The 23,088-nt window shown below is 45.6% G+C and overlaps 2 protein-coding genes across 6 annotated transcripts in view; one reads left to right on the forward strand and one right to left on the reverse strand.

The window, feature by feature from the left end:
• The window catches only part of TIAM2 (T cell lymphoma invasion and metastasis 2), a 237,405-nt gene that overhangs the window by 210,641 nt on the left and 3,676 nt on the right, over window positions 1-23,088 (forward strand). For all 5 annotated transcript variants that reach the window (XM_027551907.1, XM_027551906.1, XM_027551905.1 and 2 more), the window contains 13 exons: window positions 4,748-4,927; window positions 7,484-7,552; window positions 8,473-8,598; window positions 9,669-9,777; window positions 13,569-13,748; window positions 15,603-15,721; window positions 16,638-16,746; window positions 17,343-17,401; window positions 17,971-18,076; window positions 18,977-19,064; window positions 19,429-19,583; window positions 20,825-22,441; window positions 22,837-22,959. In XM_027551907.1, coding sequence (XP_027407708.1) covers window positions 4,748-4,927; window positions 7,484-7,552; window positions 8,473-8,598; window positions 9,669-9,777; window positions 13,569-13,748; window positions 15,603-15,721; window positions 16,638-16,746; window positions 17,343-17,401; window positions 17,971-18,076; window positions 18,977-19,064; window positions 19,429-19,583; window positions 20,825-21,420 — 1,896 coding nt within the window. In that variant the 3' untranslated portion in view covers window positions 21,421-22,441; window positions 22,837-22,959. The remainder of the gene's footprint in view (window positions 1-4,747; window positions 4,928-7,483; window positions 7,553-8,472; window positions 8,599-9,668; window positions 9,778-13,568; window positions 13,749-15,602; window positions 15,722-16,637; window positions 16,747-17,342; window positions 17,402-17,970; window positions 18,077-18,976; window positions 19,065-19,428; window positions 19,584-20,824; window positions 22,442-22,836; window positions 22,960-23,088) is intronic.
• Window positions 20,285-23,088, reverse strand: part of TFB1M (transcription factor B1, mitochondrial) — a 67,118-nt gene continuing 64,314 nt past the window's right edge. The window contains exon 7 of the mRNA XM_027551913.1: window positions 20,285-22,262. Coding sequence (XP_027407714.1) covers window positions 22,031-22,262 — 232 coding nt within the window. The 3' untranslated portion in view covers window positions 20,285-22,030. The remainder of the gene's footprint in view (window positions 22,263-23,088) is intronic.

Raw genomic sequence — 23,088 nt, forward strand, 5'->3', positions numbered from 1 at the left:
AGCAAGTCTGTTTTGCCCATGATCTGCCTGCTACTCCGGGAGCGATCAGCACTGTGCAGACAGCTCTAGAGGATGCGGGTCCTGTGCCATCAAGGTCTTGTCCCCCACCCCCCACCCTTCAGCTGTCGTCTCGTGTGTCACACGGTAAAGACTCAATGCCCGTGAGTTCCACGAGAACCCCTCACCCCCCTGCATACACCAAGTGCTCAACAAATGTGAGTTCCCTTTCCTCCTTGGCCTGACTGGCAATTGGAGGGGTCACTTGATGGGTGAGGTGTAATGCTGCTTCTCTTTCATCATTAAGGAAATTGAAGACAGAAATGTTTTATCCCCGATGCTTGGAGGACTCAGGGCAGAGCCAGGGCTAGAACTCAGCTCCTCTCCATCTTGTCTGAGCTTCCTACCTCCATTACCACGTGTACATGTGAAAATACCCCAACTGGAGTAGTCACTCTTTCTAGAAACTGCTCATCAAATTCACCCAGAATCCTACCTTTTAACAGTTTGATTTTATAATTGTTGCTAAGAACAGAGGAAGTGAAATATAACCAACCAGGAGACTCTTTCAGAACAATCTACAAACACAGTTATAGTGATCCTTCCTCTTTTAGTGGCTCAGCCTCCTTTTGATCCCAGATAATTCTCCTAGCCTTCCCCTTGTTCAGTTGCTAAGTTGTGTCTGACTCTTGATGACCCCAAGGACTGCAGCATGCTAGGCTTCCCTGTCCTTCACAATCTCCCAGAGTTTGCTCAAATCCATGTTCATTGAGTCAGTGATGCCATCCAATCATCTAATCCTTTGTCGTCCCCTTCTCCTCCTGCCCTCAGTCTTTGCCAGCATCAGGGTCTTTTCCAATGAGTTGGCTCTTCACATCAGGTAGCCAAAGTACTGAAGCTTTAGCATCAATCCTTCCAATGAATATTCAGGACTGATTTCCTTTAGGATTGGCTGATTTGATCTCCTTGCTGGCCAAGGGATTCTCAAGAGTCTTCTCCAGCACCACAGTTTGAAAGCATCAGTTCTTTGGCCCTGAGCCTTCTTGATGGTCCAACTCACATCCGTACATGACTTCCCTAGACAATACCTGAGGTGACTTTGTAGCACTTCATTGTGGTATCTTCAGAAGTACATTTTCTATGAAACTCTCAGCTAACATTTGCTTTTCCAACTTAGACTCACCAGAAGTATTCTTAAAATGAATTCTGATTTTCTAAGATGGCAAGATACTTTATTTTTAAAATCTCGTTATTTTAACACTGCATTGTTAGGTGTGAGTTTCGACATCCCAGCAAGGAAAGCTGCAATCTCACCAGCTGCCATTTCACTTATGGTGCATTTTGTCAGATCTTATTTTATACAGTATATGCGAGCTATTAATGTGGATTCTACAGCCCCCAAAACTGTTATTTTTCAGGGTTGCAAAATTGTATTGTCAGAGCTTGTGGTGCAAATAACAGTATAGAGATTTCAAATAAGTGAACTTGAGAGTCTCAGTATTATTATCTTGGGCTGTTTAGCTGTTAGTGGAGCCAGACGCAGAACACCAGGGTCACAGGTTTGATCTGTTTCCTCTTATCTGTGAGCTCGGTCCACACATGCTTTACATGGCCATCCTTCAGTGCAGAGCCTTGGGGCGGCATGATCCTCCCAGGAACTGCAAGCAGAAGGCTCGCTCTACTAATGGGTAGACCAGTAGTTCTCATGCAAGCCACACATCAGCATCACTTGAGGAGCTTTTAAAAAATACTCCTACCTGGGGCCCCAAATATTTGGATTCCTTTGGTCCAGCCATGAGTATTTCTTATGTGCTGTGCTAAGTCACTTCAGTCGTGTCCAACTCTGTGCGACCCTATGGACTTTACAGCCCGCCAGGCTCCTCTGTGCATGAAATTCTCCAGGCAGGAATACTGGAGTGGGTTGCCATCTCCTTTTGAAAACTGCCTTTTGGCTGCATTGCTCTGTTTGGCTTTTGCTGTGTCGTTAGGCTTCTAGGGCATGACCGAACAGTTAGGAGTTTCTTCAGTAACCTTGAGATCTGGTTGTTTCAAACATGATATGAGACATTTTGAGAGATCAAGTTGCATTCTAATCAATGCCTTAAGATCCACATCTGTTTTCTTTTTCTTTTAAAATTGATTTTGAATTGGAGGATAATTTCTTTGCAATATTGTATTGGCATCTGCCATACAGCAACATGAATCAGCCCTAAGTATACATATGTCGCCCCGCTCTTGAATCTCCCTCCCACCCCTACTCCATCTTACCCTTCTAGGTCATCACAGAGTACAGGACTGGGCTGCTTGTGTTTTACAGCATCTTCCCTTCAGCCGTCTGTTTTATATATGTTAATGTGTGTGTCTCAATGCTCCTCTCTCAGTTCATCCCACCCTCTCCTTCCCCCGCTGTGCCCACACGTCTGTGCTCTGTATCTGCATCTCTATTCCTGCCCTGCAAATAGGTTTATGAATACCGTTTTGCTAGTCTGTTTCCTTGTTCTTTCAAAGTTTACCCTGAATGTGAACATCTTCTGACAGGTGTTGCCAGCAATATGCTTGTGTTACAGTTAAGGACAGAAACAAGGGGTGCTGTGTATATCCAAGGAGACTCGTTAGTGCTTACACGTGCTTGAACTGTTTTAGAAGTGAATTACTTCAGATGTGTCGGTGTGTCTGGTTGGAGGCTTAGTATCTGCCACTTGGTTCATTTAACTTTTGCACCAAGATTCATGTCAAAATACGAGAGAAGTGATTACTTGAAAGAGGCCAGCAGTCTGGGCGTTCTCCTCGTAGACATCTGAGGGGGCCTCGCTTTCACCCCCACCTTGAGTTGGGTTCTACGTTACTGGGCTCCATCTTCCTCGTGCCTTTGGCTTGTTCTCTGGTTCTCCCTTGGAACATGCTCCTTCCAGGAGCATTTACAATCTGCTCTTCACTGACGCCTTCCAGACAGCCTGTTTCAACGTGGCGCTCTCATTCATTTCACGGATGTCACATTTCTCGTTTGTTCCACACAAGCTTGTGCTGGCTCCCAGTCTGCCGCAGGCTGAGCTTCGGCATTTCTTACCTTGGCGAGTCTTGTCTTCCTGTGCAGGGGGTGCTTTCTATTTCTCTGGAGACAGAGCAGGTCCTAGGTTGGTTCCCACTGGATTTAGTTGAAAGTCTAGCCAGAAGATCAGTGTTGTGTGTCAATGTTGATTGTCTTATTTCCATCATATAAAGACACTGTTTTGGGGGGAGGTGGGTGTAGAATAGGGAAGCAGAGCAGAAGGGAGGGCAGGTGTCCTGCTGTTACTTTGAGCCACTTCAGCGGGTCAGGTGACAGTTTTCATAACAAATTGGCCACTGACGTTGACCTGTATGCTTGTGTGAGTTGTTAGCGTTCTGAAATATCCAAGCAAAGAAAATGAACTCAGTGAGAATGAAGAGGGGCTTCCGACGGGTTCACCTTTTTACCTGAGACAGTGATGGAGATTAGGCATGGAGACGTCTAGCTGAAGAAAGCAGTTTTAGTTGAGCTGTTAAGGATGGGTGGATATTGACCACGCATATTAGGACTAAGCTGCTTTGTTACTCAGTACCTACATCAGTGCCAACAGAGGTGGTCTCAACACCGAGCCCTTGCGGGTGATGAGAAAGAAAGGCAGGCTCCTGCCCTTGACTAGTTGCCAGGCTGGCAGGTGGTAAATTGGGCTGGATCTTGTGTGTTGCAGGAATGGAAAGAAAGAGAAGTAAAAGAGAGATTTTGTGTGTAATCTGATGATGCTCCAGGCAGGTGGTGGCAAAAAGGAAGAGACATATTTGAGAATTTAAACCACTAGCTTCTGGCAGGAATATACAAATGGGTTCTCCCAGAGAAGGCTTTGCATGCTGAGCTTAAACCCAAGCAGGAACTTTTATAGAAGGCTGTTCATCCTCACAGACATTCCAACTCCTCCATGTCTTTTAATCTGTGTGATTCTCTTCCCGCATCCTGGAATGAGAAGCCTTTCTTCCCCCATGTCCTGAGTTCGGCACGTGGCTGCTTCCTGCTGAGAACATGCTCAAGGTTCCCTCCTCCCTGAAGGTTCCCATGGACCTCAGCAGGCTTTGCTGTATTGCTTTCTTCCCACCTGTGCCCTCTGGTGGGCTCTGTGCCCCATCGGAATAGGGACATTATCTTTCCTACATGACCTGACCTCTACTCCCATTCCTAGCAGAAGCAGCAGCTCACACTTTAACAACTCACATTGGGACTTGGCTCAAGGCTACATAACTCCAAGGGGGGATTTGTGGGGAGCACTCCAAGCTCCCTGTGATCCAGCCTTCCTGACACTGCTGTCCCTTTCCTGGGTCTCCCAGGGCTGTTTAGTGTGGGTGACTGAGCTCCGTTCCATCAACCATGGAGGGGACAGAGTGGACCAAAGGAGTCTGTCTGCATGGTGCTCTCACAGAGCCTTGACCTTGATTGTAGAGCAGAGGGTTAGCTCAGTGCTTTATTCTCTAGTCTCAACACTAAAGAAGTGTCTGTCACACAGCTTCTGTGAAAGTGGAAAAGTGTCATGGGTAAGTACTGAACAAGTGTAAGTTTGTATCTTCACGACTGGAACCTTGAGTGGTAGCCAGCAGGGTTTGAGATGACCGAAGCTGGATGCCCCCGATCAATGTCCTGTGAGACTCCCAAGAGGGCACTGGGCGAAGAGAGCCCCCGTGTCCTTGGTGGGTGGCAGGTAATGATGGAGAACGTCCTGTGCCTCTTGTTCCCTCCCAGAGTGCTGAGCAGATCACTGCGCTGTGTAGGAATTTTAACGACACCCAGGCCAACGGCATGGAAGGGCCAAGGGAGGGTCAGGACCCTGCTCCAAGGCCACTGGCTCGCCACCTCTCTGATGCAGATCGCCTCCGGAAAGTCATCCAGGAGCTCATGGACACAGAGAAGTCCTATGTGAAGGTAACAGAAGATGCCGTCCTGATTCCCTGCTCCCCTCTTGTGATGGCCAGCTGTATGTTGGCAGGGGCTCCTGGCTGTATTTACCCGGGACCCTGCCACTCACCAGGGAGATGCCTGCTCCTTGAAGTGGCAAATTGCTGCCGGGGAGGGCGAGAGGGTGGAGGAGCTGAGCGGGCTTGCAGAATTTAGAATCCCCGCTCATTCTGTTACCAAGGTAGCGTTCACTATGGAAACAGATGTTCTAGTTTGTCATTTGCAATCTGTGGGAAGGGAACCTGCACTGGTTTAGGGAAAGGGGGACGGAGATCACTTTAGGTGATGAGGAACCAGGGAGCAGTGTGTTCGCAAGCGGCTGCTGGCATGGGCCCCAGAGGACAGGCATCACCGTGCAGGCCAGAGCCCCACAGGGGAGGCACTGGGCATCACTTGGGCATCCCCAGCCACCACACAGAGCAGCGGCTGGGCCTTTCACAACCCAGGGAGATCATTTATTTATCTCAGGGGCTCCAGTTAGTAGTTTGGGAAACATTTTACAAAAAAATGCGGGTGCCTGAGAAGACAGAGTTCTTTTGCTTGAAGTATTTGCTGAAACGATTTTAAACTCGCTTCCTCGGCCACTTGCTGGCAGCAGAGAGGCGCAGAATCCAGGCCTGGCCTTGCCTCCACCTGCCGGCGTGGCCTTGGGCGGCCCCCTCCGAGCCCCTCATGGGGTCTGAGACCAGGGGCATTCTTGTCCCAGGTCTAACACGCTGAGTTCTGAATTAGGCTTTGGCACATGTGCCAGCGTGCACACACACGCTCTCACCTTTCTGCACAGACATATCTGAGCTTCTGCCATTTATTAACATCACTATCATTTTATCTGAACTTTGCCAGAGCCTCACCCAGGGCCTTTGGGAGAACGAACGAGGCAGCCTGGGAGAAGCGCAGGGGACAAAGGAGAGCGGCAGAGATGGCAGTTTCACGGCCTTTCCTGCCATGTCTCATTCTGCATCGAATGGGGGGAGATGAAGTGCATGTCCAGGGAGTTGACAGTGGCCATGCCCAGCAGGGCGGGCACTGTGGCCACTTGATGATGTTTGAGGAGCGCCCACCCGCAGGGCCGAGGGCACAGTTGAGAGTGGAATCCAAGCCCCTTTTTATTCCTGTTGTTGTCGTTATATTTAACTGCTAGAGCACTGGATCCAGGAGGGTCACTGCATCGTGACGCTAGTCTGGGACCGAAATGGATGCTGTGGGCCAAGCGAATAAAAAGGGCGGCTCTCCTTTCTTTCTGCGAGAACCCCGCCTGTCGTCTCCCCTGGGCCCCCGTGTTGCAGCTCAGGGCGGCCGGCCTCAGTGTGTCACTGCTCATGGGCACGAGTGACCTCGGCCCACCACCGCCTCTGATGAAAGACCCAGCACCTGGTACCTACTGTGATTCGTGCGTGTGCACGTTATTTTTTAACTTCTTTTTGTTGCTGACATTGAACATGGACTTCTACTTGTCCTGTAACCTGCACCTCTGCACTTGACTTGGAGTTTGCAGCGCTCATGTGTTCCCTGAGAGACGCTCCAGGAACTTGCCCACCTCTCTCTGCTCTGAAGCAGCTGCTGTGGGGTTCTTGGAGGCTGGTTAGACCAGGGCTGTTTGATTGTGAAACCCTCAGGGTCACTTGCTCCCAGGACCTGCACCACAAGGTTCTGGAGGCTTCTAACCTTAGCAAGCTCTCCAGAACTGGATTTCTCGATTGTAAGAGGAGTCAGATGTAGTCACCTACTTCTAATACTCTGTGACTCAAAATTCTTCAGAATCACTGAACAAGAAAAAAAAAATCTTTCCCATCTCTAGAGAGGCCTGGCGTGCTGCGATTCATGGGGTTGCAAAGAGTCGGACATGACTGAGCAACTGAACTGAACTGAACTTGGCTTCAAATTATTAAAAACAAAACAAAACTTATCTAAAGAGTTTTGTAAATACATCAACTCCCACTATTCTGTGCTGTCAGAGCCCAGGTTTAGTGAAGACTCAAAGATGGCCTAGATGGTAAACATCATGATGTTCATCTCTGGAAAATTTTTCTTGCACTTGAGTTTGGGAGTTTGAAATTCTGATAATGCGTGAAGCTGAAGAGCTCCCAAGACCTCGTCCTGTCCTCCTCAGCTCAGCTGTCCACGCTGGAGCCGTCGCCCGGCTCCCTGAGGCAGAGGAGGAAGCCGGGTAGGCCGGCAGACATGGGCACGCCTGACAGAAGTTCCTGGCCAAACCTCAGTTCTCTGCAGGGAAAGGAGTGTTCCTGCTGGAGCAGCTGAAAGATCCTGGCTCTGCCAGTAAAACATTCAAATACGCAGAGTAGGTGATCGAGCCATAAAGAAAAATGTGGAATGCAGACGCTGATTGTATTGTGCTGTTAACCTCTTTGAATTAGGTGAGCAAGGAACCACCAGCTTCAGGGCCAAGTCTCTCAACCAGACATAAGCGTCATTGTTCTTAATACCAGTGCAAGGTGCGGCCAGAGCAATGCTTGGGTGTTTTGGAGACTCACGGGTTAAAGACTGTCATCTTTTGTCTTTCAGGATCTGAGCTGCCTCTTCGACTTATATTTGGAGCCACTTCAGAGTGAGACCTTTCTTACCCAAGATGAGGTAAATAACTTCCTTCACTCAGTCCACCGACCCACAGGTTAGTCTCTGCTTGCCTTTAGTTCAGGGGTCACCCAACTCCTGGGCCATGGTACCGGTACTGGTCCACGGCCTGTTAGGAACTGGGCCACACAGCAGGAGTGAGCAGCAGGTGAGCGAGTGAAGTTTCGTCCGTATTGACAGCCACTTCCCGTTGCTTGCATTACCGCCTGAGCTCCGCCTCCTGAAGGATGAGTGGGGCATTCGATTCTCATAGACATGAGAACCCTACTGTGAACTGCGCATGCAAGAGATTGAGATTGTTCACGCCTTGTGAGAATCATCCTGGAACCATCCCCTCCCTTCCACCCCTGGCTGTGCAAAAATTGTCTCCCGTGAAATTGGTCCCCCCAAAAGGCTGGGGACTGTAGTAGACCTCCTAGATTTTATCTAGTGGTCCCAAAGGAACTAGAGACTTAGGGATCTTCAGAGAGACCTAGGCGTGGCCTCCTGCAGAGCTGTTTATGTGGCTTCTGTCCCCTGAAGCACAGTGGCAGCAGTTAAGAGCGACTGTGCCCTATTTGTAGTAGAAGGTGTGACCCAAATTACCTTTTAATATGTGACTTTTTAGTGTTAACTCACAGTTATTAATTCTTTCTTACTGACTTCCATTCCCCGCCAACCCCACACCCCACCCCTCAATTTGAATTCTGAAAACTTGACATCCCCTTAAAAACGTATTCTAGAATTACAGGGACCAGAGATGTATATGACCCTCTGTGTATGAACTCTGTCCCCTCATGAATACGCTGTCTTCTTTAAAGGATTTACTTCTGTCTCCTTCTTGGTGAATGACTGTGGTTCGTTTGTACATCTGGGAGTTCAGAGCGGTGTCTAGATCTTCATCGCTAACACCCTCTTTTCAAATCCTGGTCTTCACTCAGATGGAGTCACTTTTTGGAAGCTTGCCAGAGATGCTTGAATTTCAAAAGGTGTTTCTCGAGACCCTGGAGGATGGGATTTCAGCGTCGTCGGACTTTAACATACTTGAAACCCCCTCGCAGTTCAGAGTAAGTATTGTAGATGTAGGTTTAAAGCAAATAGAGGTGGGTACGGTGCAGAGTTCTCCCCTGGAAGAGAAAGCAGTGCCCCTCGACTGTTGAAAAGATAAGTTCTGTGTTGCCATTCCTCTGGCAGGTGGCAAAAAAAGGCTCTGCTTTTCCCTCGAGTAAATGCTCTGGGAATCAGGTGTCTGGGCAGTCCAGCTTTTATGGAGTCTGCCTGCTGTTGACAAGTCCGGGCTCCCTATTCAGCTCTGCCCAAGGCTCTGCAGGGCAAGTGCTGCTGAGGAAGGAGCACCTCCTGCATCTGATTCTGCATCTCTGTGGTCATGTGACTTTGGGAGGAGAGCACAGGTTTTCACTTGTTGCAAGAGAGCATCCTTTTCTATGGAGCCCTGTCTCCAAGCAGGCATTGGTGACTGGCAAGAGGACTCCCCTGTGGCTCAGACGGTGAAGAGTCTGCCTGCGATGCAGGAGACCCAGGTTTGATCCCTAGGTCGGGAAGATCCTCTGGAGGAGGAAATGGCAATCCACTCCAGTATTCTTGCCTGGAAAATCCCACAGACGGAGGAGCCTGGGGGGCTATAGTCAGTCCATGGGGTCACAAAAAGTCGGACATGACTGGAGCCGCTTCATTTTTTTTTCCATGAGGTCCTTCTAGGGAGGGAAAGGCAGAAGACAGTAGAAAGGGACTAAGGAAATACACGGCGAGCATCATTTGTCCTAAGTAAGGCAGAGCTGGCTTTATTAATGAGCCTCTCAGATTATTATATCCTGTCATGTCGGATGTATTTTTTTAGATAGAACTTTCTTTCTTGTCCTTGCCTGCACACTGTGTCAAGAGGCTCTGCTGCCAGAAACTTCTCAGTCAGACTGAAGATCTACTAGAGGCATGCCTGGGCTGTCGTCCATCAGCTGGGCAAATGGCGCTCCCTGGCTTCAGTCAATGCCTTCCTGAAGCACAGTGCCCTGGTGTCTGAAAGATGAATACCGTGGAGACAGCAAAGCGGTCAGATGCCAAGCTGAGCCAGCAGACATCGAATGAACCACGTCTGATGTAACTTTCCCTCTCTTTCTAGAAACTGCTGTTTTCCCTCGGAGGCTCTTTCCTTTATTATGCGGACCACTTTAAACTGTATAGCGGATTCTGTGCTAATCATATTAAAGTACAGAAGGTTCTAGAGCGAGGTAAGTGGCTCACGTTTTATAGCTATACTTTTGAAATTGTTAGAGTAAATTTGTATTCATTAAGGATAAGTGTGATTTTAATGGGGTGTGCTCCATTGTTGGCCTTGAAATGAACAAACATTAGAGGGGGAGGTTCCAAACTTATCTCAGTTTTCTGGTAACAGTGAATGTGTGTGCCTTAGAGCCGAGATGTTGCTTGGCTATCACTTTGCTGTTAAATTACATCTGCATTCTTTTTTCACCAACTCTTTTTTCCTTGCTCTAAAAACTTTTAACCAACCATATAAGCCCCTGGAGGGAGTAGAAAGAGATGTATGGTGTTTTCTTTCTTGTTAACCTTTTTCTTAAGCCTGAGGATCCACTGCAAAAAACCACCACGAGATAACTACTACTAAACTCACAGGACGTGTGTTAACTAAAATGAAAACCTCTTAAGTGAAGCTGGTTTTTATCACAGCCCCTAGCTTGTCACTGAAGTACCTTTTCTCTCTCTGCATTGTTATCCTCTTATTTTATTTGACTGACTTTAAGCGAAGACTTTTACATTTTTGAAGTCCAAGTAGACAGCGGTAGCAAACCCGTCTCGCTCTTCCCCTTCATGTCAACAGCAAACGTTACTCTTGGAGCTGGAGAGATGCCTGAATTTTGGCCCCTGACTTGCAGTGGGTCAGCTTGGGCCAGACGGTCAGTGCACTGATCCTCCTGGGTTTTCAGTGGCCAGCCAGCCCGTCATCTCAGCCTGGGAAGTCTATCCAGAGATTTGATGGCCGCAGTGACCTTCTTCATGTGTAGGATATTGGAGGGAGTGTGTGTGTCATAGTCACCATCATCAAGTCAACAACCCTATGTCCAAGCTATTCCTGTAATACCTGTTGATGAAAATAATAAACAGACAATAACAGGAATAGGAGAAAGTTTTATTTGAGCCAAACTGAGTAGGGTCTCAAACAGCCAGACATGACCGAGCACAAGGAGCCTAGCCCAGAAGACAGCTTCTGTGATTACTCTCTCAGGGTGTGCTCCAGAGAAGCAGGGCTGCCAGCAGTTTTCTGTCTTGTCAGAACAAAGAATATCAAATAAGTCAAGAATACATTCCTTCAAGGTTCCAAGAAAACCAGATTGGCACGTACAGAGCCAGTCAGTATGGCCTTGGCACCTGGGAAGGGAGTTTTATCATGGAAGGAGGACCCACATTGGTGTCCCAGGTTGGGAGGCATTTAATCTTTATTTTTAACACAGATCATCTTTACTTCTGGTCAGTGCACCCTTTTCTTTAATAATTAAAGAAGATGCACAATGTCTGTTTGATAGTTCACAAACAGGCTGTTTTCGTTGGTATAAAATTCAAGTTAACTCAGGTATAAGCCAGGATGACTTCCCCACACATTTCTTTTATTATTCCCTGAACCAGAAATGCTTAAATGTTATTACCAAAAGCTTCTTTCAGTCATCACATAACTCATTAGGCATGGGATTAGAATTCTCAAATTTGTCTCTCTCAGAAGATAGGTTTCTATCTCGTTCTTCGGAATTCTCATTTCTGGTGGCAGAGATGAGAGGACGCCTTTAAGCTCAAGGTCATGAGCAGCAGTAATGCAGTCTGCATGGAGACCGTCAAACAGAAACAGGTCCCCAGGGGTTGCTCCTGTTCTGCGCGGGTCCTATAGAGGAAGGCATCTTATGAAAATATATGTCATCCTAGTTAAGGTCATCTGAACTGTCTCCAGGAAAGGTCACCAGGCTACCTGCATTCTCTCAAGTGTACTTGCAGATCCTTTAGGATCTGAACCCACTGACTCTTGAACTCATAATATAAAATTCCCGGGAGAAAGAAATGATTCCCGCGAGAGGTGAATGCTGCCTTTGGAGTTAAGGTTGCCCTCGTGTGCTTACTCTTGTGAAGATCTGCCACCTGTCTGGAAGCCAGTGAATCAGGGCTGTTGTCCGTGACAGTGGCAAGCGTTTGAGAGGCTTTTGTATTGGAACGTTTTTAGTTGTGTCAACAGGATAGGAGCAGCCAAGCTGCATTTCAAGTCCCTTTTCTCTCTCATCAAATGCTTCCTAATGGCGTTGCCATGAAGAATCGAGTGTGTGCTTCCATATGTCTATTTCAGAACCGGGGAGTGGTCTCTCTGTGGTGTCACGAGGGTGTGGAGGGTTCCTTCAGATACTGCGAGTGTTCAGTCACGTCCACGGATGCAGTTCTGCCCTTTAGTTTAAAACCCAGAACTTCATAGCATCTTAGAATAGGCTCAAGTTGAAAAATGGAGTCTTAGAGTGCTACCCTCTAGATGAAGTCTTAGAGGTTAACAAGACACAGCCCAAATCTATCTTGTCTAGTTCTTTAAACCAGAGACAACTACTTTCCTCTGAGGAATGCCTTCTTGGCAGTATAATAAACTAAAAGCATACAGATGGTTTACTCAGTTCCTTGTCGCAGAGATGAACGGTCATCTCACCATCCACGCTGTCTCGTAGCCATTTTCAAAATGGTACTGCACCTCCTACAAGTTGTATTTTGCCTTTTGTATAAAACCCCAAATAAAGGTTTGTCTTCCTTCAAATTGGCTGAATTCCAGCGGCTGGTGGACCAGTGCCAGCATGTGGAATCCAAAGCAACAGCTGAGGTGTCCACAAGCACTCTGAAACATTAAATGCACTTGGGCTCACGAGTGGACCTTCATGACACTGCACAGAGACAGGGTTTTCACTGCCCAGGGGGGTCTGAATCTGGTGGAAGGCATAGACTGCTCGGAGCTGTGGAGATGGAAGCTGCAGTGCTTGTCAACTTATTTTTAAAGGAAAAGGAAAAAAAAAAAGATCTCGCTTTAAAAATAGCCCTTAAGTGTACAGAGTAAGTAGCAATCTGTCCTAGGTCAGTGGAAAAAAAAAATACTGGTTTGTTTTGCTCTATGAATTTTGTGAATGGTATGGTGTAGGTTCTAAAATGTCTTGTAGGTCTTCGTAGAACCATTCAACTTCAGCTTCTTCAGCGTTACTGGTTGGGGCATAGACTTGGATTACTGTGATATTGAATGGTTTGCTTGGAAATGAACAGAGATCATTCTGTTGTTTTTGATCTCCATTCTGAAGGAGATCAGCCCTGGGATTTCTTTGGAAGGAATGATGCTAAAGCTGAAACTCCAGTACTTTGGCCACCTCATTCGAAGAGTTGACTCATTGGAAAAGACTCTGACGCTGGGAGGGATTGGGGGCAGGAGAAGGGGACAACAGAGGATGAGATGGCTGGACGGCATGACTGACTCGATGGACGTGAGTCTGAGTGAACTCCGGGAGTTGGTAATGGACAGGGAGGCCTGGCGTGCTGCGATTCATGGGGTCACAAAGAGTCAGACATGACTGAGCGACTGAACTGAACTGAACTGATGGTGTAGGTTTGGATAGTACTGTTTTGTGGCTTTATGAATTATTTGGTATAGACGCTGAAAAAGTGAGTTTCAATCTGTCTTGTGGGTCTGCAGGTGAACGTGCCTTTAAAGTCAGACTCCATTGCATTTTGACTCCATGTTCTTCTTTGGTCTGTGGCTGGGGCCCTTCTGGCAGCCCAGCAAGCTCCCTTTGTTTGTGGGATTCGTCACCAAGCGATGATGCTGAGTCCTTGTTGACAGCGGGTGCATGACCCACTGGTGCAGGTGGTTTTTTCCTGGAAGGATGTCATTAGGAGGGCTGTAGCAGTGGATCATCTGTAATTCCATTAAAACCTAAAGGAAGTGGAATTTACATCATCCTGCTGTGCTCTTCTAAGGGTCTTTTAATCCATCTGCTTGCAGCTAAAACTGATAAAGCCTTTAAGGCTTTTCTGGATGCCCGGAACCCCACCAAGCAGCACTCCTCCACGCTGGAGTCTTACCTCATCAAGCCAGTTCAGAGGGTGCTCAAGTACCCGCTGCTGCTCAAGGAGCTGGTGTCCCTGACGGACCACGAGAGCGAGGAGCACTATCATCTGACGGGTAAGAAGCGGGGGCCGAGGGGGGACCTGACAGCTGCCTGGTGTCACATTCGGAATGCTTCTCAGCATCGTGATTATTCACCTTTAGGTACCATTTAGTGTGTGCAAATAGCTAGGCATTATGGCCACCCCTGTAGATGGGCACAGCATTTCCAATTATCTCATTGGAATAGCCCTTTGGAGGGACGATTCCATTTTCAAAGAACATAATTTAAGCTCAGGGAGTTGAAATAAATTGCTTCAGGTCACGTGTCTAACAAATAGTGCTGCCAGGACCTGTGCCCGGGCCTGTTCCCCCACAACTTTGTGAGGTTCTGTGTTGTTTACTGATCCATTCTGCTGTGTGAGGCTCCACCTTGTGGACAGCTGCGAGTGGAGACTGAACTCCCAAGGACAGATGAAGCTTTACCAGCTGACGCCGATGTGTCGTCTTCGTAACCTCAGAAATGATCAGCCTAAGTTTGTCAAATACACAGGGCCCCTCACTTTGATAGTAATTAGAGTGGAAGGACTGATGCTGAAGCTCCAATCCTTTGGCCACCTGATGAGAAGAGCTGACTCATTGGAAAAGACCCTGATGCTGGGAAAGATTGAAGGCAGGAGGAGAAGGGGATGACTGAGGATGAGATGGTTGGATGGCATCACCAACTCAACAGACACGAGCTTGAGCAATCTGCAGGAGATAGTAAAAGATTGGGAAGCCTAGCGTGCTGCAGTCCACGGGGTTTCAGAGTCTGGTACGACTTAGTAACTGAACAGCAATGAGTATCCCTTAAAGAGATGCTGTTTGGAGAGTAAAAGGGATTTGTTCTCCATGTGTCAGAACTAGGAGATCCAGTTAAGCTGCACATAATAAGCACATGGAGAGGGAAACAAACTTACTAGTAAATATTAGTATTACTGAATAGCAAACAGTGCAGTGTAAATGAAACGGTTTTTCTGTGACAAGCATATTGTATCATAAGTAATAAGGATAAACTTTTTGGTTTGAAAGTTAAAACTTATAAATGATACAAATTATGATTAGGATTCAATTGCTGTGTGAATAGTTCACTTTGCACTGAGGTGGTCTTTAAAAGGGGTCTGTTAAAAAAAATTGCCTGCTTAAAGTCCCTCTTCTAAAGATGGAATTAAAATCCTGAATCAGAAGAACAAGATATGAAAAATAGTGAGTTTGGAGGTGACTTGAAACTTTGCTTTTTGACCTTGACAAAAATCACTTTGTCCCTCACATGCCCATGTATAAAGTTCAAATTAACACCAAACATAAATGCAAACAGTTGCTCTGGAAAGGGGATATTTATGGAGGCTTTTGTAAGTTCTTGTTCAAGAACTGTCATTGATCACTATTCCAGTTAAGTGGTCCGGGAGGAGGGCAAAATTTAAGAGCAGGTATCCTATGGCTAATCAGCCTTGGGTTTAATTCTGGCTCCTCCTCATGTCTGGCAAAAACCCCCTTTGCACCTGAATTTTCTCATCTGTAAAATGGGATCAATAATAGGTCCTATTCTGATTGCACTGCTGTGGGGATTAAATGAGATGCCTCATGTAAATCACCTAGGAGAATATGCCAGATAGAAAGTGCTCAATAGGTGGGAGCTGTTATTATTAGTGATGCTTTTTACTTGTACTCTGCCTCATTTCAAGGAGAATTTGAGGTGGAAGATAATTTTGCTGTTCTTCATTATAACTAGATTACCATAGGCTATTTAAGCCCTATCTGAATGATGCTACTGTTAGTTAAGAACTGGTCTCGAATTCTGGCTTGAATCTTAAGGTTTTTTTATTATTGCTGTTGGGTAGGATTTCAAACAAATCAAAACTGTAAAACAAATTATGACTGCCTATCTTGCAGAAGCACTAAAGGCAATGGAAAAAGTAGCCAGCCACATCAATGAGATGCAGAAGATATATGAAGATTATGGGACCGTATTTGACCAGCTTGTAGCAGAGCAGAGTGGAACAGAGAAGGAGGTCAGTAGGACTTTCGGATTCCGAGAGGCTGAATGCCTGTGACCGTGGGTCTGGAGGTGACCTCCAGGAGAAATTGCCTAAAATTTTCTTTTTGATCCTAATGCTTATTATAAGATTTAGATGTAAATATAACATAAAATTGACTGCATTGGCCTAAAGGCGTAATCATCTGTTCTGTTAATAACTACTGTACCCAAAGAACTAGTTCTTAGCTCGTATCTGTACCTCTTCCTCCTCTTCCTGTGGAGCGTGAGGTCAGGACAAATCCCAGAGGCTAGACTATAAATGGAGAGCTGGGGCTGTGGGAGGGGAGGGGAGGGATAAAGGCAGTGGGAGTCAGCGTGTGGGAAGAGAATTGAAGGCTTTTCCTTTTTTCCCTTTTCTAACCTCAAGTATTGGTGGCTACCTCCTTACTTATAAAAGCAGTTTAAGTGGAATTTGACAATTTCCCTACTTTTCTTCTCTGGCTGGATTACCAAATTTAGCATCTCTAGCTTTAAAAAGTCTACACATAAGGAGCAATGTAGTTTAAGTAGAAAAAGTCAAGAACAGGAAACGTTTTTTTTTTTTTTAAATTACAGTCAGTTTCAATGTTGGTACCTCTTTTATTAGCAGGCCTCATGTGGTTTCAAAGGCACTTGGGATGAACTTTGACCCTGGGGTGGGAGGAATGTCATCCCACAGGTCACAGTGTGTGTGCCTTGGGGCAAAATGCCTTCACCTTTATTTTTCAGTGTGGTGCTTAGCTCATGTTTTCAAACCTGCTATTTAAGGCCCTGTGTTCATGGGAACCATAAAAATGGAACATACTTGAGTTTTAGCAATGACCATATGTGTGTGATCCCTCTCTCCTGAGCCACCCCCGCCCCCCGCCCCTGGATTTCCATGTCTCCTTGATCTTGTTTTTACCATTCAGGTCACAGAACTTTCAATGGGGGAGCTTCTGATGCACTCTACAGTGTCCTGGTTGAATCCATTTCTGTCTCTAGGAAAAGCCAGAAAGGACCTTGAACTCACAGTATTTGGTTAGTATTCCATTCACAAGAATGTAAACTTGAGGGGCTGGCAAGAATGAAGAACCTCCTAAACCCACAAACTCCTGATTTCCAGAAGGACTTAGAGTCACTGCGCTAATGGCTTTGACTTCACGTGGGCAGCTTCCAGCTCTTTAGAAGCCTTGCCCTGTACACACACGACCTTCTCCTCCCTTCTGCTGCTTGGTTTGGTGGATCTGGCCAAGTGTTACAGGAACAGAGCTCCTGGGTCTATTTTTGAAATCTGCCATCTTAGTTTGCTGCACTTCAAAATGTCTTAATTCCCACTGAAAGCTGGGAGAGGGGGCATAGACTGTGTGTTCTCATTGAGATGAACCCCATGTCTTCAGCTTCTGATAAAACACGAATTCAAAAAACAAAATGCCAGGATCTCATTCAAACAATAGCTTTTAAATAAGCAAGTACTTGTGCATGATTCAAATATGAACAGAAGGAAGTACTATTTATTCTCCCGTGTGTCAGCATTGTGGAATCTTGAAGAGCTTTGTTCTATTAAAATACTCAGCTTCAGTTCAATGTTAGGAGAGTGTGTATTAAATAATGACATTTCTTTCTCTTCTCTTTAGTTTTTAAGAGAGCTGTCATATTGGTTTATAAAGAAAACTGCAAACTGAAAAAGAAATTGGTAAGACATGAATTAACTTTCGTTAAAGCAAACTTTTTGAACTGTACCTTCCTGTTACTGAACTGGGAAGCCTGCTAAGGACCAAGGCCTGGCCAACTGATGTGGCTTATTCCTGGGGTAACTGAGCAAATCAGATACTTGGGGTATTTCTTATTCTCCCCATCAAAGCTGTCTGTCTGAAAAGATGGACACAAATACCCGTGCTGGGGGCCTACCTAGAAAAGCAGCTTTTCTGTCTCTAAAAATGACCCATGTCTGTTCCATAGAAGTCAGTCTATATAATTTTGGTTTCTCTTTAGAGGTGGTAACATGAGATCATAGAAGGCTTGCTTGTCATTATTGCTTAGAAGCCTAGGACTTCTGCTCCCCAAACCACAACGCTGCCCTGTCCGCAGCCCATCGAGAGCTTCCTCAGAGTTGGGGCTCACCTGACCCGATTCCCTTCTGTACCCCGAGCCCCACACAGCAGCGCGTCTGCACCAGGGAGAGCGCCCAGTTCCCGCCTTGCGCACATGTACCCTGGGAGCCAGCTTGCTCTAACCTGCTCTTGGGGGGTTTTCACCTTACAGCCCTCAAATTCCCGGCCTGCACACAGCAATGCTGACCTGGATCCGTTTAAGTTCCGCTGGTTGATCCCCATATCCGCGCTTCAAGTCAGACTGGGAAATACAGCAGGTAATGGTTGCATGTTGTACAAATGCCAGAAAAAAAAGACATCTTCAGGGAATTTTCAAACTATGGAATGAAAAAGTAGGAGGAAAGAACCTGGGGATAATTTCTGGTATTTTACAGGCAAGGAAAATGAGGACGAGAGAGTGCTGTGATGTCTCTTTACAGGCTTTGAAGGAAGTAAATGCTAGAGGATGACTTTTCTTTGCTAAATACTTCTCTTCATTGTTTTCAACATTTTCCTAATATCTAACATTTCTAGTTATTCTAATAATTTTAGGGTAGTATCCATCCCTAAAATTTGTTAAAGAAACACAGGTCCACAAATTTTTACAAAATTTGAAATACCAGAAAATTCCTTAAGATTCAGCAGTATTACAAGTGATACAGAAAAAAATTTTCCATGCAAAATGTTCAGAGATCCTTCTAGAATAACCCTGTTCCGGTGCCAGTGCCACTGCTGATGGAAAAGACCACCAGGTTGAGGCCCGCGGTGACGGTCTGGGTCCCTGTTCGGTTTTTGCGGGAAGTACTCACGTTTCCGGAACCATGACTGAGTGTGGTGCTGGCTGCCTTTACCTAAAGTGCCTGAGCACACTCCTTCCAAGGGATGAGGCTGAAAAATGGGGTTCACTTACCTCTTTCCCAGAGATGGGATCCAGAGGTAGGGCAGAAGCACCAAGGTGGATGGGAAATGTCAGCACGAAATGTACAAAAAGTAACTAAAACATATTTAACTTTTTTAACTATTGTGGAAGTCATACACAGAATTGAGCCCCAGAAGAAAATGAGGAGAGTCAGAATTGGGAATACTGAACTCTTTAGATTGTGGGTTTAAAGTTTCATGGGTGTCCTTTATCACAGCATCTTTGGCAGAGTTGCAGCCCCTGGTTTCTTTTTACACAGGGACAGAAAATAATTCCTTATGGGAGCTGATCCACACCAAGTCAGAAATAGAAGGACGGCCAGAGACCATCTTTCAGTTGTGCTGCAGGTATTACTCCCTTCCAAAAATGAAAGCCAATGGGAATAAGATAGAATGATAGTCTCTTAAAAATGGGTTTATTTTTAGTGCCCTCTTGAATTTTGATGACTTCAGAATCACACCCACCCTCTCCAAACTGGCAACTGCAGCTCTAGTAGAATAATACATTGATTAAATATACATCCAAATCTTAGTGCCTGCAGGAAGTTCAAGAACCATCAATCCTCACTCCTTTTGTAAGCGACAAGAGGCCGCGGCATACAGAGGCTGGGCAACTTGCTGTCAGTCTGCCCTCATGTACCACGGGAGGGCAGGAGACAAGGGCAAGCTGGGTGAGACAGCAGAAACAACCAGTGTTTTCTCTCCCCTCTAGTGACAATGAAAGCAAAACCAACATCGTCAAGGTGATTCGATCTATTCTGAGGGAAAATTTCAGGCGTCACATAAAGTGTGAATTACCCTTGGAGAAAACATGTAAGGATCGCCTGGTACCCCTTAAGAACCGCGTTCCTGTCTCAGCCAAATTAGGTGAGAACTTGTCTAGCCTTGGGTGTACTCAGGAGAATATGATAAACTTCTCTGCAAGCATGTATGCTCTTAGAACAGGGCAGCCAGTCATCACTTTGTAAATGATCTGCAGTAGCTTTCTAAGCTGTAAACCAGACCCCAACACACAGGATGGAATGAGGTGGTCACTGCCATGCTATTTCTTTTAAGAAACCTAAAACATGCCTCTCCCCACTTTGTAAAGCACAACCACCCCCAACCCTTGTCTCCACTGGCTGACAGTCTACACTTACCATCTTCTCTCGTCCACTGAAATGTACCGGAGTCGAGGGACTTGTTTCTGCTCATTGTCATGTTCCAGTGCTCGCAACAGTGCAAAGCCTCTAGAGAAGGTCAATTCTAAGTGAATAAAGGTCAAAAAGTCGAATATACCCACTCTCAGTAAACCCACTGTATAGATAAACTTTCTGCCTGTTTTTTTAAACTTTCAGCTTTCTATATAACTGTTTCGTTAATATCATTGATCTAGTTTTTAGTCTTGCAAAATGTATCTCTCATTTTTGGTAGTTTGACCACTTCAGATTTACCATATATTTTCTGTTTTTTCCTCCACTGGCAAAATAAGCTACAGCCATCAAAAATATACTATTGTCTGCAGAAACACAATTGAACTCCCCCTCTTCCTTTCAACCCAAGAGAAAGGAGTTAAACACAAATACACGTGTGTGCAACTCAATATTCTTGTTAAATCTCAAAGTTGATGAGAAATCCAACAGACAGTTCTCATGAGAAAAAGAGCATTTTCCAATCTTTACCTGAGCAACAATGGAAATAAACAGGTGAGAAGGTGGGCAGAGAAATAATGTAATCTTAGTTCTGAAACTACAAAGTACTTTAGTAAAAGAAAGGAACCTAGATTTTATTAGCCACTAACTGTTAAATTTATTCATTAGCAAAATAAGAATCCTAGCCCTTATGACACTTTATAACTTATGCTATCTCAGTAATTAAGTTCTGATAACTTATCATCCAAAAATGCCAAATTCCCCAACTTAAAATTTCAACTACACATAAGTAAAAAATGTCCATATTTGCAGTATCTACATTTTTTTTTTTTGCTCAAGTCCCAGGACAGTTAGTAATTTAAGTGAGATGAAAAAATTTTAATTAAGATGTTAACTCTCATAACCTCCAAGGCCAACGTTACACATTGTGGAAACAGTTCCTCTGTCATAAGGGAACGTGTGCTTTTCTCGTTGCAGCTTCATCCAGGTCCTTAAAAGTCCTTAAGAATTCCTCCAGCAGCGAGTGGCCGGGGGAGCCGGGCAAGGGCAGCTCCCTGGACTCGGACGAGGGCAGCCTGAGCAGCAGCACCCAGAGCAGCGGCTGCCCCCCTGCCGGAAGGGGGCAGGATACCCAGCAGCACCCCCACGCGGGCCTGGCCGACTTCTCCGACAGTCTCATCAAAGAGAGCGACATTCTGAGCGACGACGAGGACGACTACCCCCAGGCTCGGAGGCAGGGCAGCCCCACCAAAGACATCGAGATCCAGTTCCAGAGACTGAGGATCTCTGAGGACCCCGATGCTCACCCGGCTGAAGAGCCGCCCAGCAAGGACGGGCAGCCCAAGCTGGTGCGGGGGCACTTCTGCGCCATCAAACGCAAGGCCAACAGCACCAAGCGGGACAGGGGCACCCTGCTGAAGGCGCAGACGCGTCACCAGTCCCTGGACAGTCATCCTGGAAACGCCAACCTTGATCTCAGCTCTGTCCTTGAGCGAGAATTCAGCGTCCAGAGCTTAACATCGGTTGTCAACGAAGAGTGCTTTTATGAAACAGAGAGCCATGGAAAGTCCTAGCACAGACCAACCCAGATACGGCTTACATTGCTGGTTTCACTTTTAAACTGGTGGCAAAATGAAAATTGCAGAAACACTATTCATTATTAGGTTTTGTGCAGGATACATTTTCCCACAAATAGTTGTAAAGACTTAAGTTATTTTAATTTATTGTGGATCAGAAAACTAGCTTAAACTGGTCAGAATTTGTAAATTACTTAGTTTATATCCCTTTTGAGCAGGTATCAAAATGATTTAGAATCCTTAAGATGAATGCATTCTAATTTATGTAGAAAAAGGTGGGGAAGTTGTGATTAATAGCTTTTAAAAGGTCATTTTTTCTCCAATACTTTCAGCTATTAGGTTTCACTTTATTTAAAGCATATTTAAATTATTTTAATGTGGGTTAGGGGTACAATGTGCAGATACTTCATTTTTGTAAGGTTGTAATAGATGCTGTTTATACTAAACATGTCACATCTATGCAGTATATATATGTATATTAAAGCTTGTACTCTATCTTACTTGATATTTATTCTCTTTACCAAGCTGTAAAAGGGGAGTAAGTCACAGTTGTGAGCACACATGAGAAGTTCAGCACCTGGCAGGCTGGCAGCCCCTTGAGTAGCAGCTACAGTCTGCAGCTCTGCTTGTCGTCATCTTTTTTTGACTTTTGCCTGAGTTCTTCTCTGAAATTGTAAGCAAAGAGGTGTGGGTCTTCATCACACATTTTTCGGTACACATCGCAGAGGCTCTTAAAATGTGAGACAGTGAGTTGGGTAGGTCGGAGAGTTGGGTCCACATCTGCCAACTCTAACAGTTTTCCCGTGCTTTCTAATCGCCGAGCTTCAGGGAATAACATTCTGAAAGAAGAGGAAAAAAATCAGAATTTCATTTTAATTCTACAAACGATGCTGCTCCTTCTCTCCTCCTTTGAAAACGGCATGGTTCCAACAACATTAGGGAGTGGAAGAAGAGCCTCTGCAGAGACCTGCGGGCCCCAAGCCCGTGGAGGAGGCTCTGCTTACACCACCGGCAACAGGTATGAACCACCACTGAGGGCAGAGCTAATCTGACCACGTGAGAAGAGAGTTCTAAAGCCAAATCAGTACGTGCATCTCTAAGGGAAATTTATCATATGCTCAGCTGCATTCTCAGAGAAATACAAGTTTGTGCCTCACATTTTAAATATAAAAATTGCGTATTATTTCTGGTGCATTTTTGATTCTCTGTCACTTGAATTTACCAGCCTAAAGTTAGAAAACATGTGAAAATAGAAAGTTATTTTCCTCTTTAAGATAACTGAAGCATCTTTAAAATTGACTCAAGTATAAACTGTAAATTTCATCTATCAATCAGATTATTGTTTTAAAATGAATAGTGACACTGACTGAAATATTGCAAAGCTACACCTGGATTCTGTTTTCTTCTCTCAAGTCTCAGAGGTTCAACAGAACTTGTCTCAAAGGGCTTGGAAGACGTCGTGGCAAGAGACGACAGAGTTTTCTTACAGGCTGATGGTCTTCTCAACTAGGAATGCCAGGTCCCCACATTTTCAGGGTGAGTTGACTGCGTTCAGTTTCATGGCAAGCAGGGGTCTGATCATAATTTCTGTGATCTGAGACTGCCGTGTGGTGTGATGTGACTGAGGGTCACCAAAAAGTCAAAGACGGTCACAAGACTTGGTCC

Source organism: Bos indicus x Bos taurus, chromosome 9 (genome assembly GCF_003369695.1).
Source record: "Bos indicus x Bos taurus breed Angus x Brahman F1 hybrid chromosome 9, Bos_hybrid_MaternalHap_v2.0, whole genome shotgun sequence".
In the NCBI taxonomy this organism is placed as follows: domain Eukaryota; kingdom Metazoa; phylum Chordata; class Mammalia; order Artiodactyla; family Bovidae; genus Bos; species Bos indicus x Bos taurus.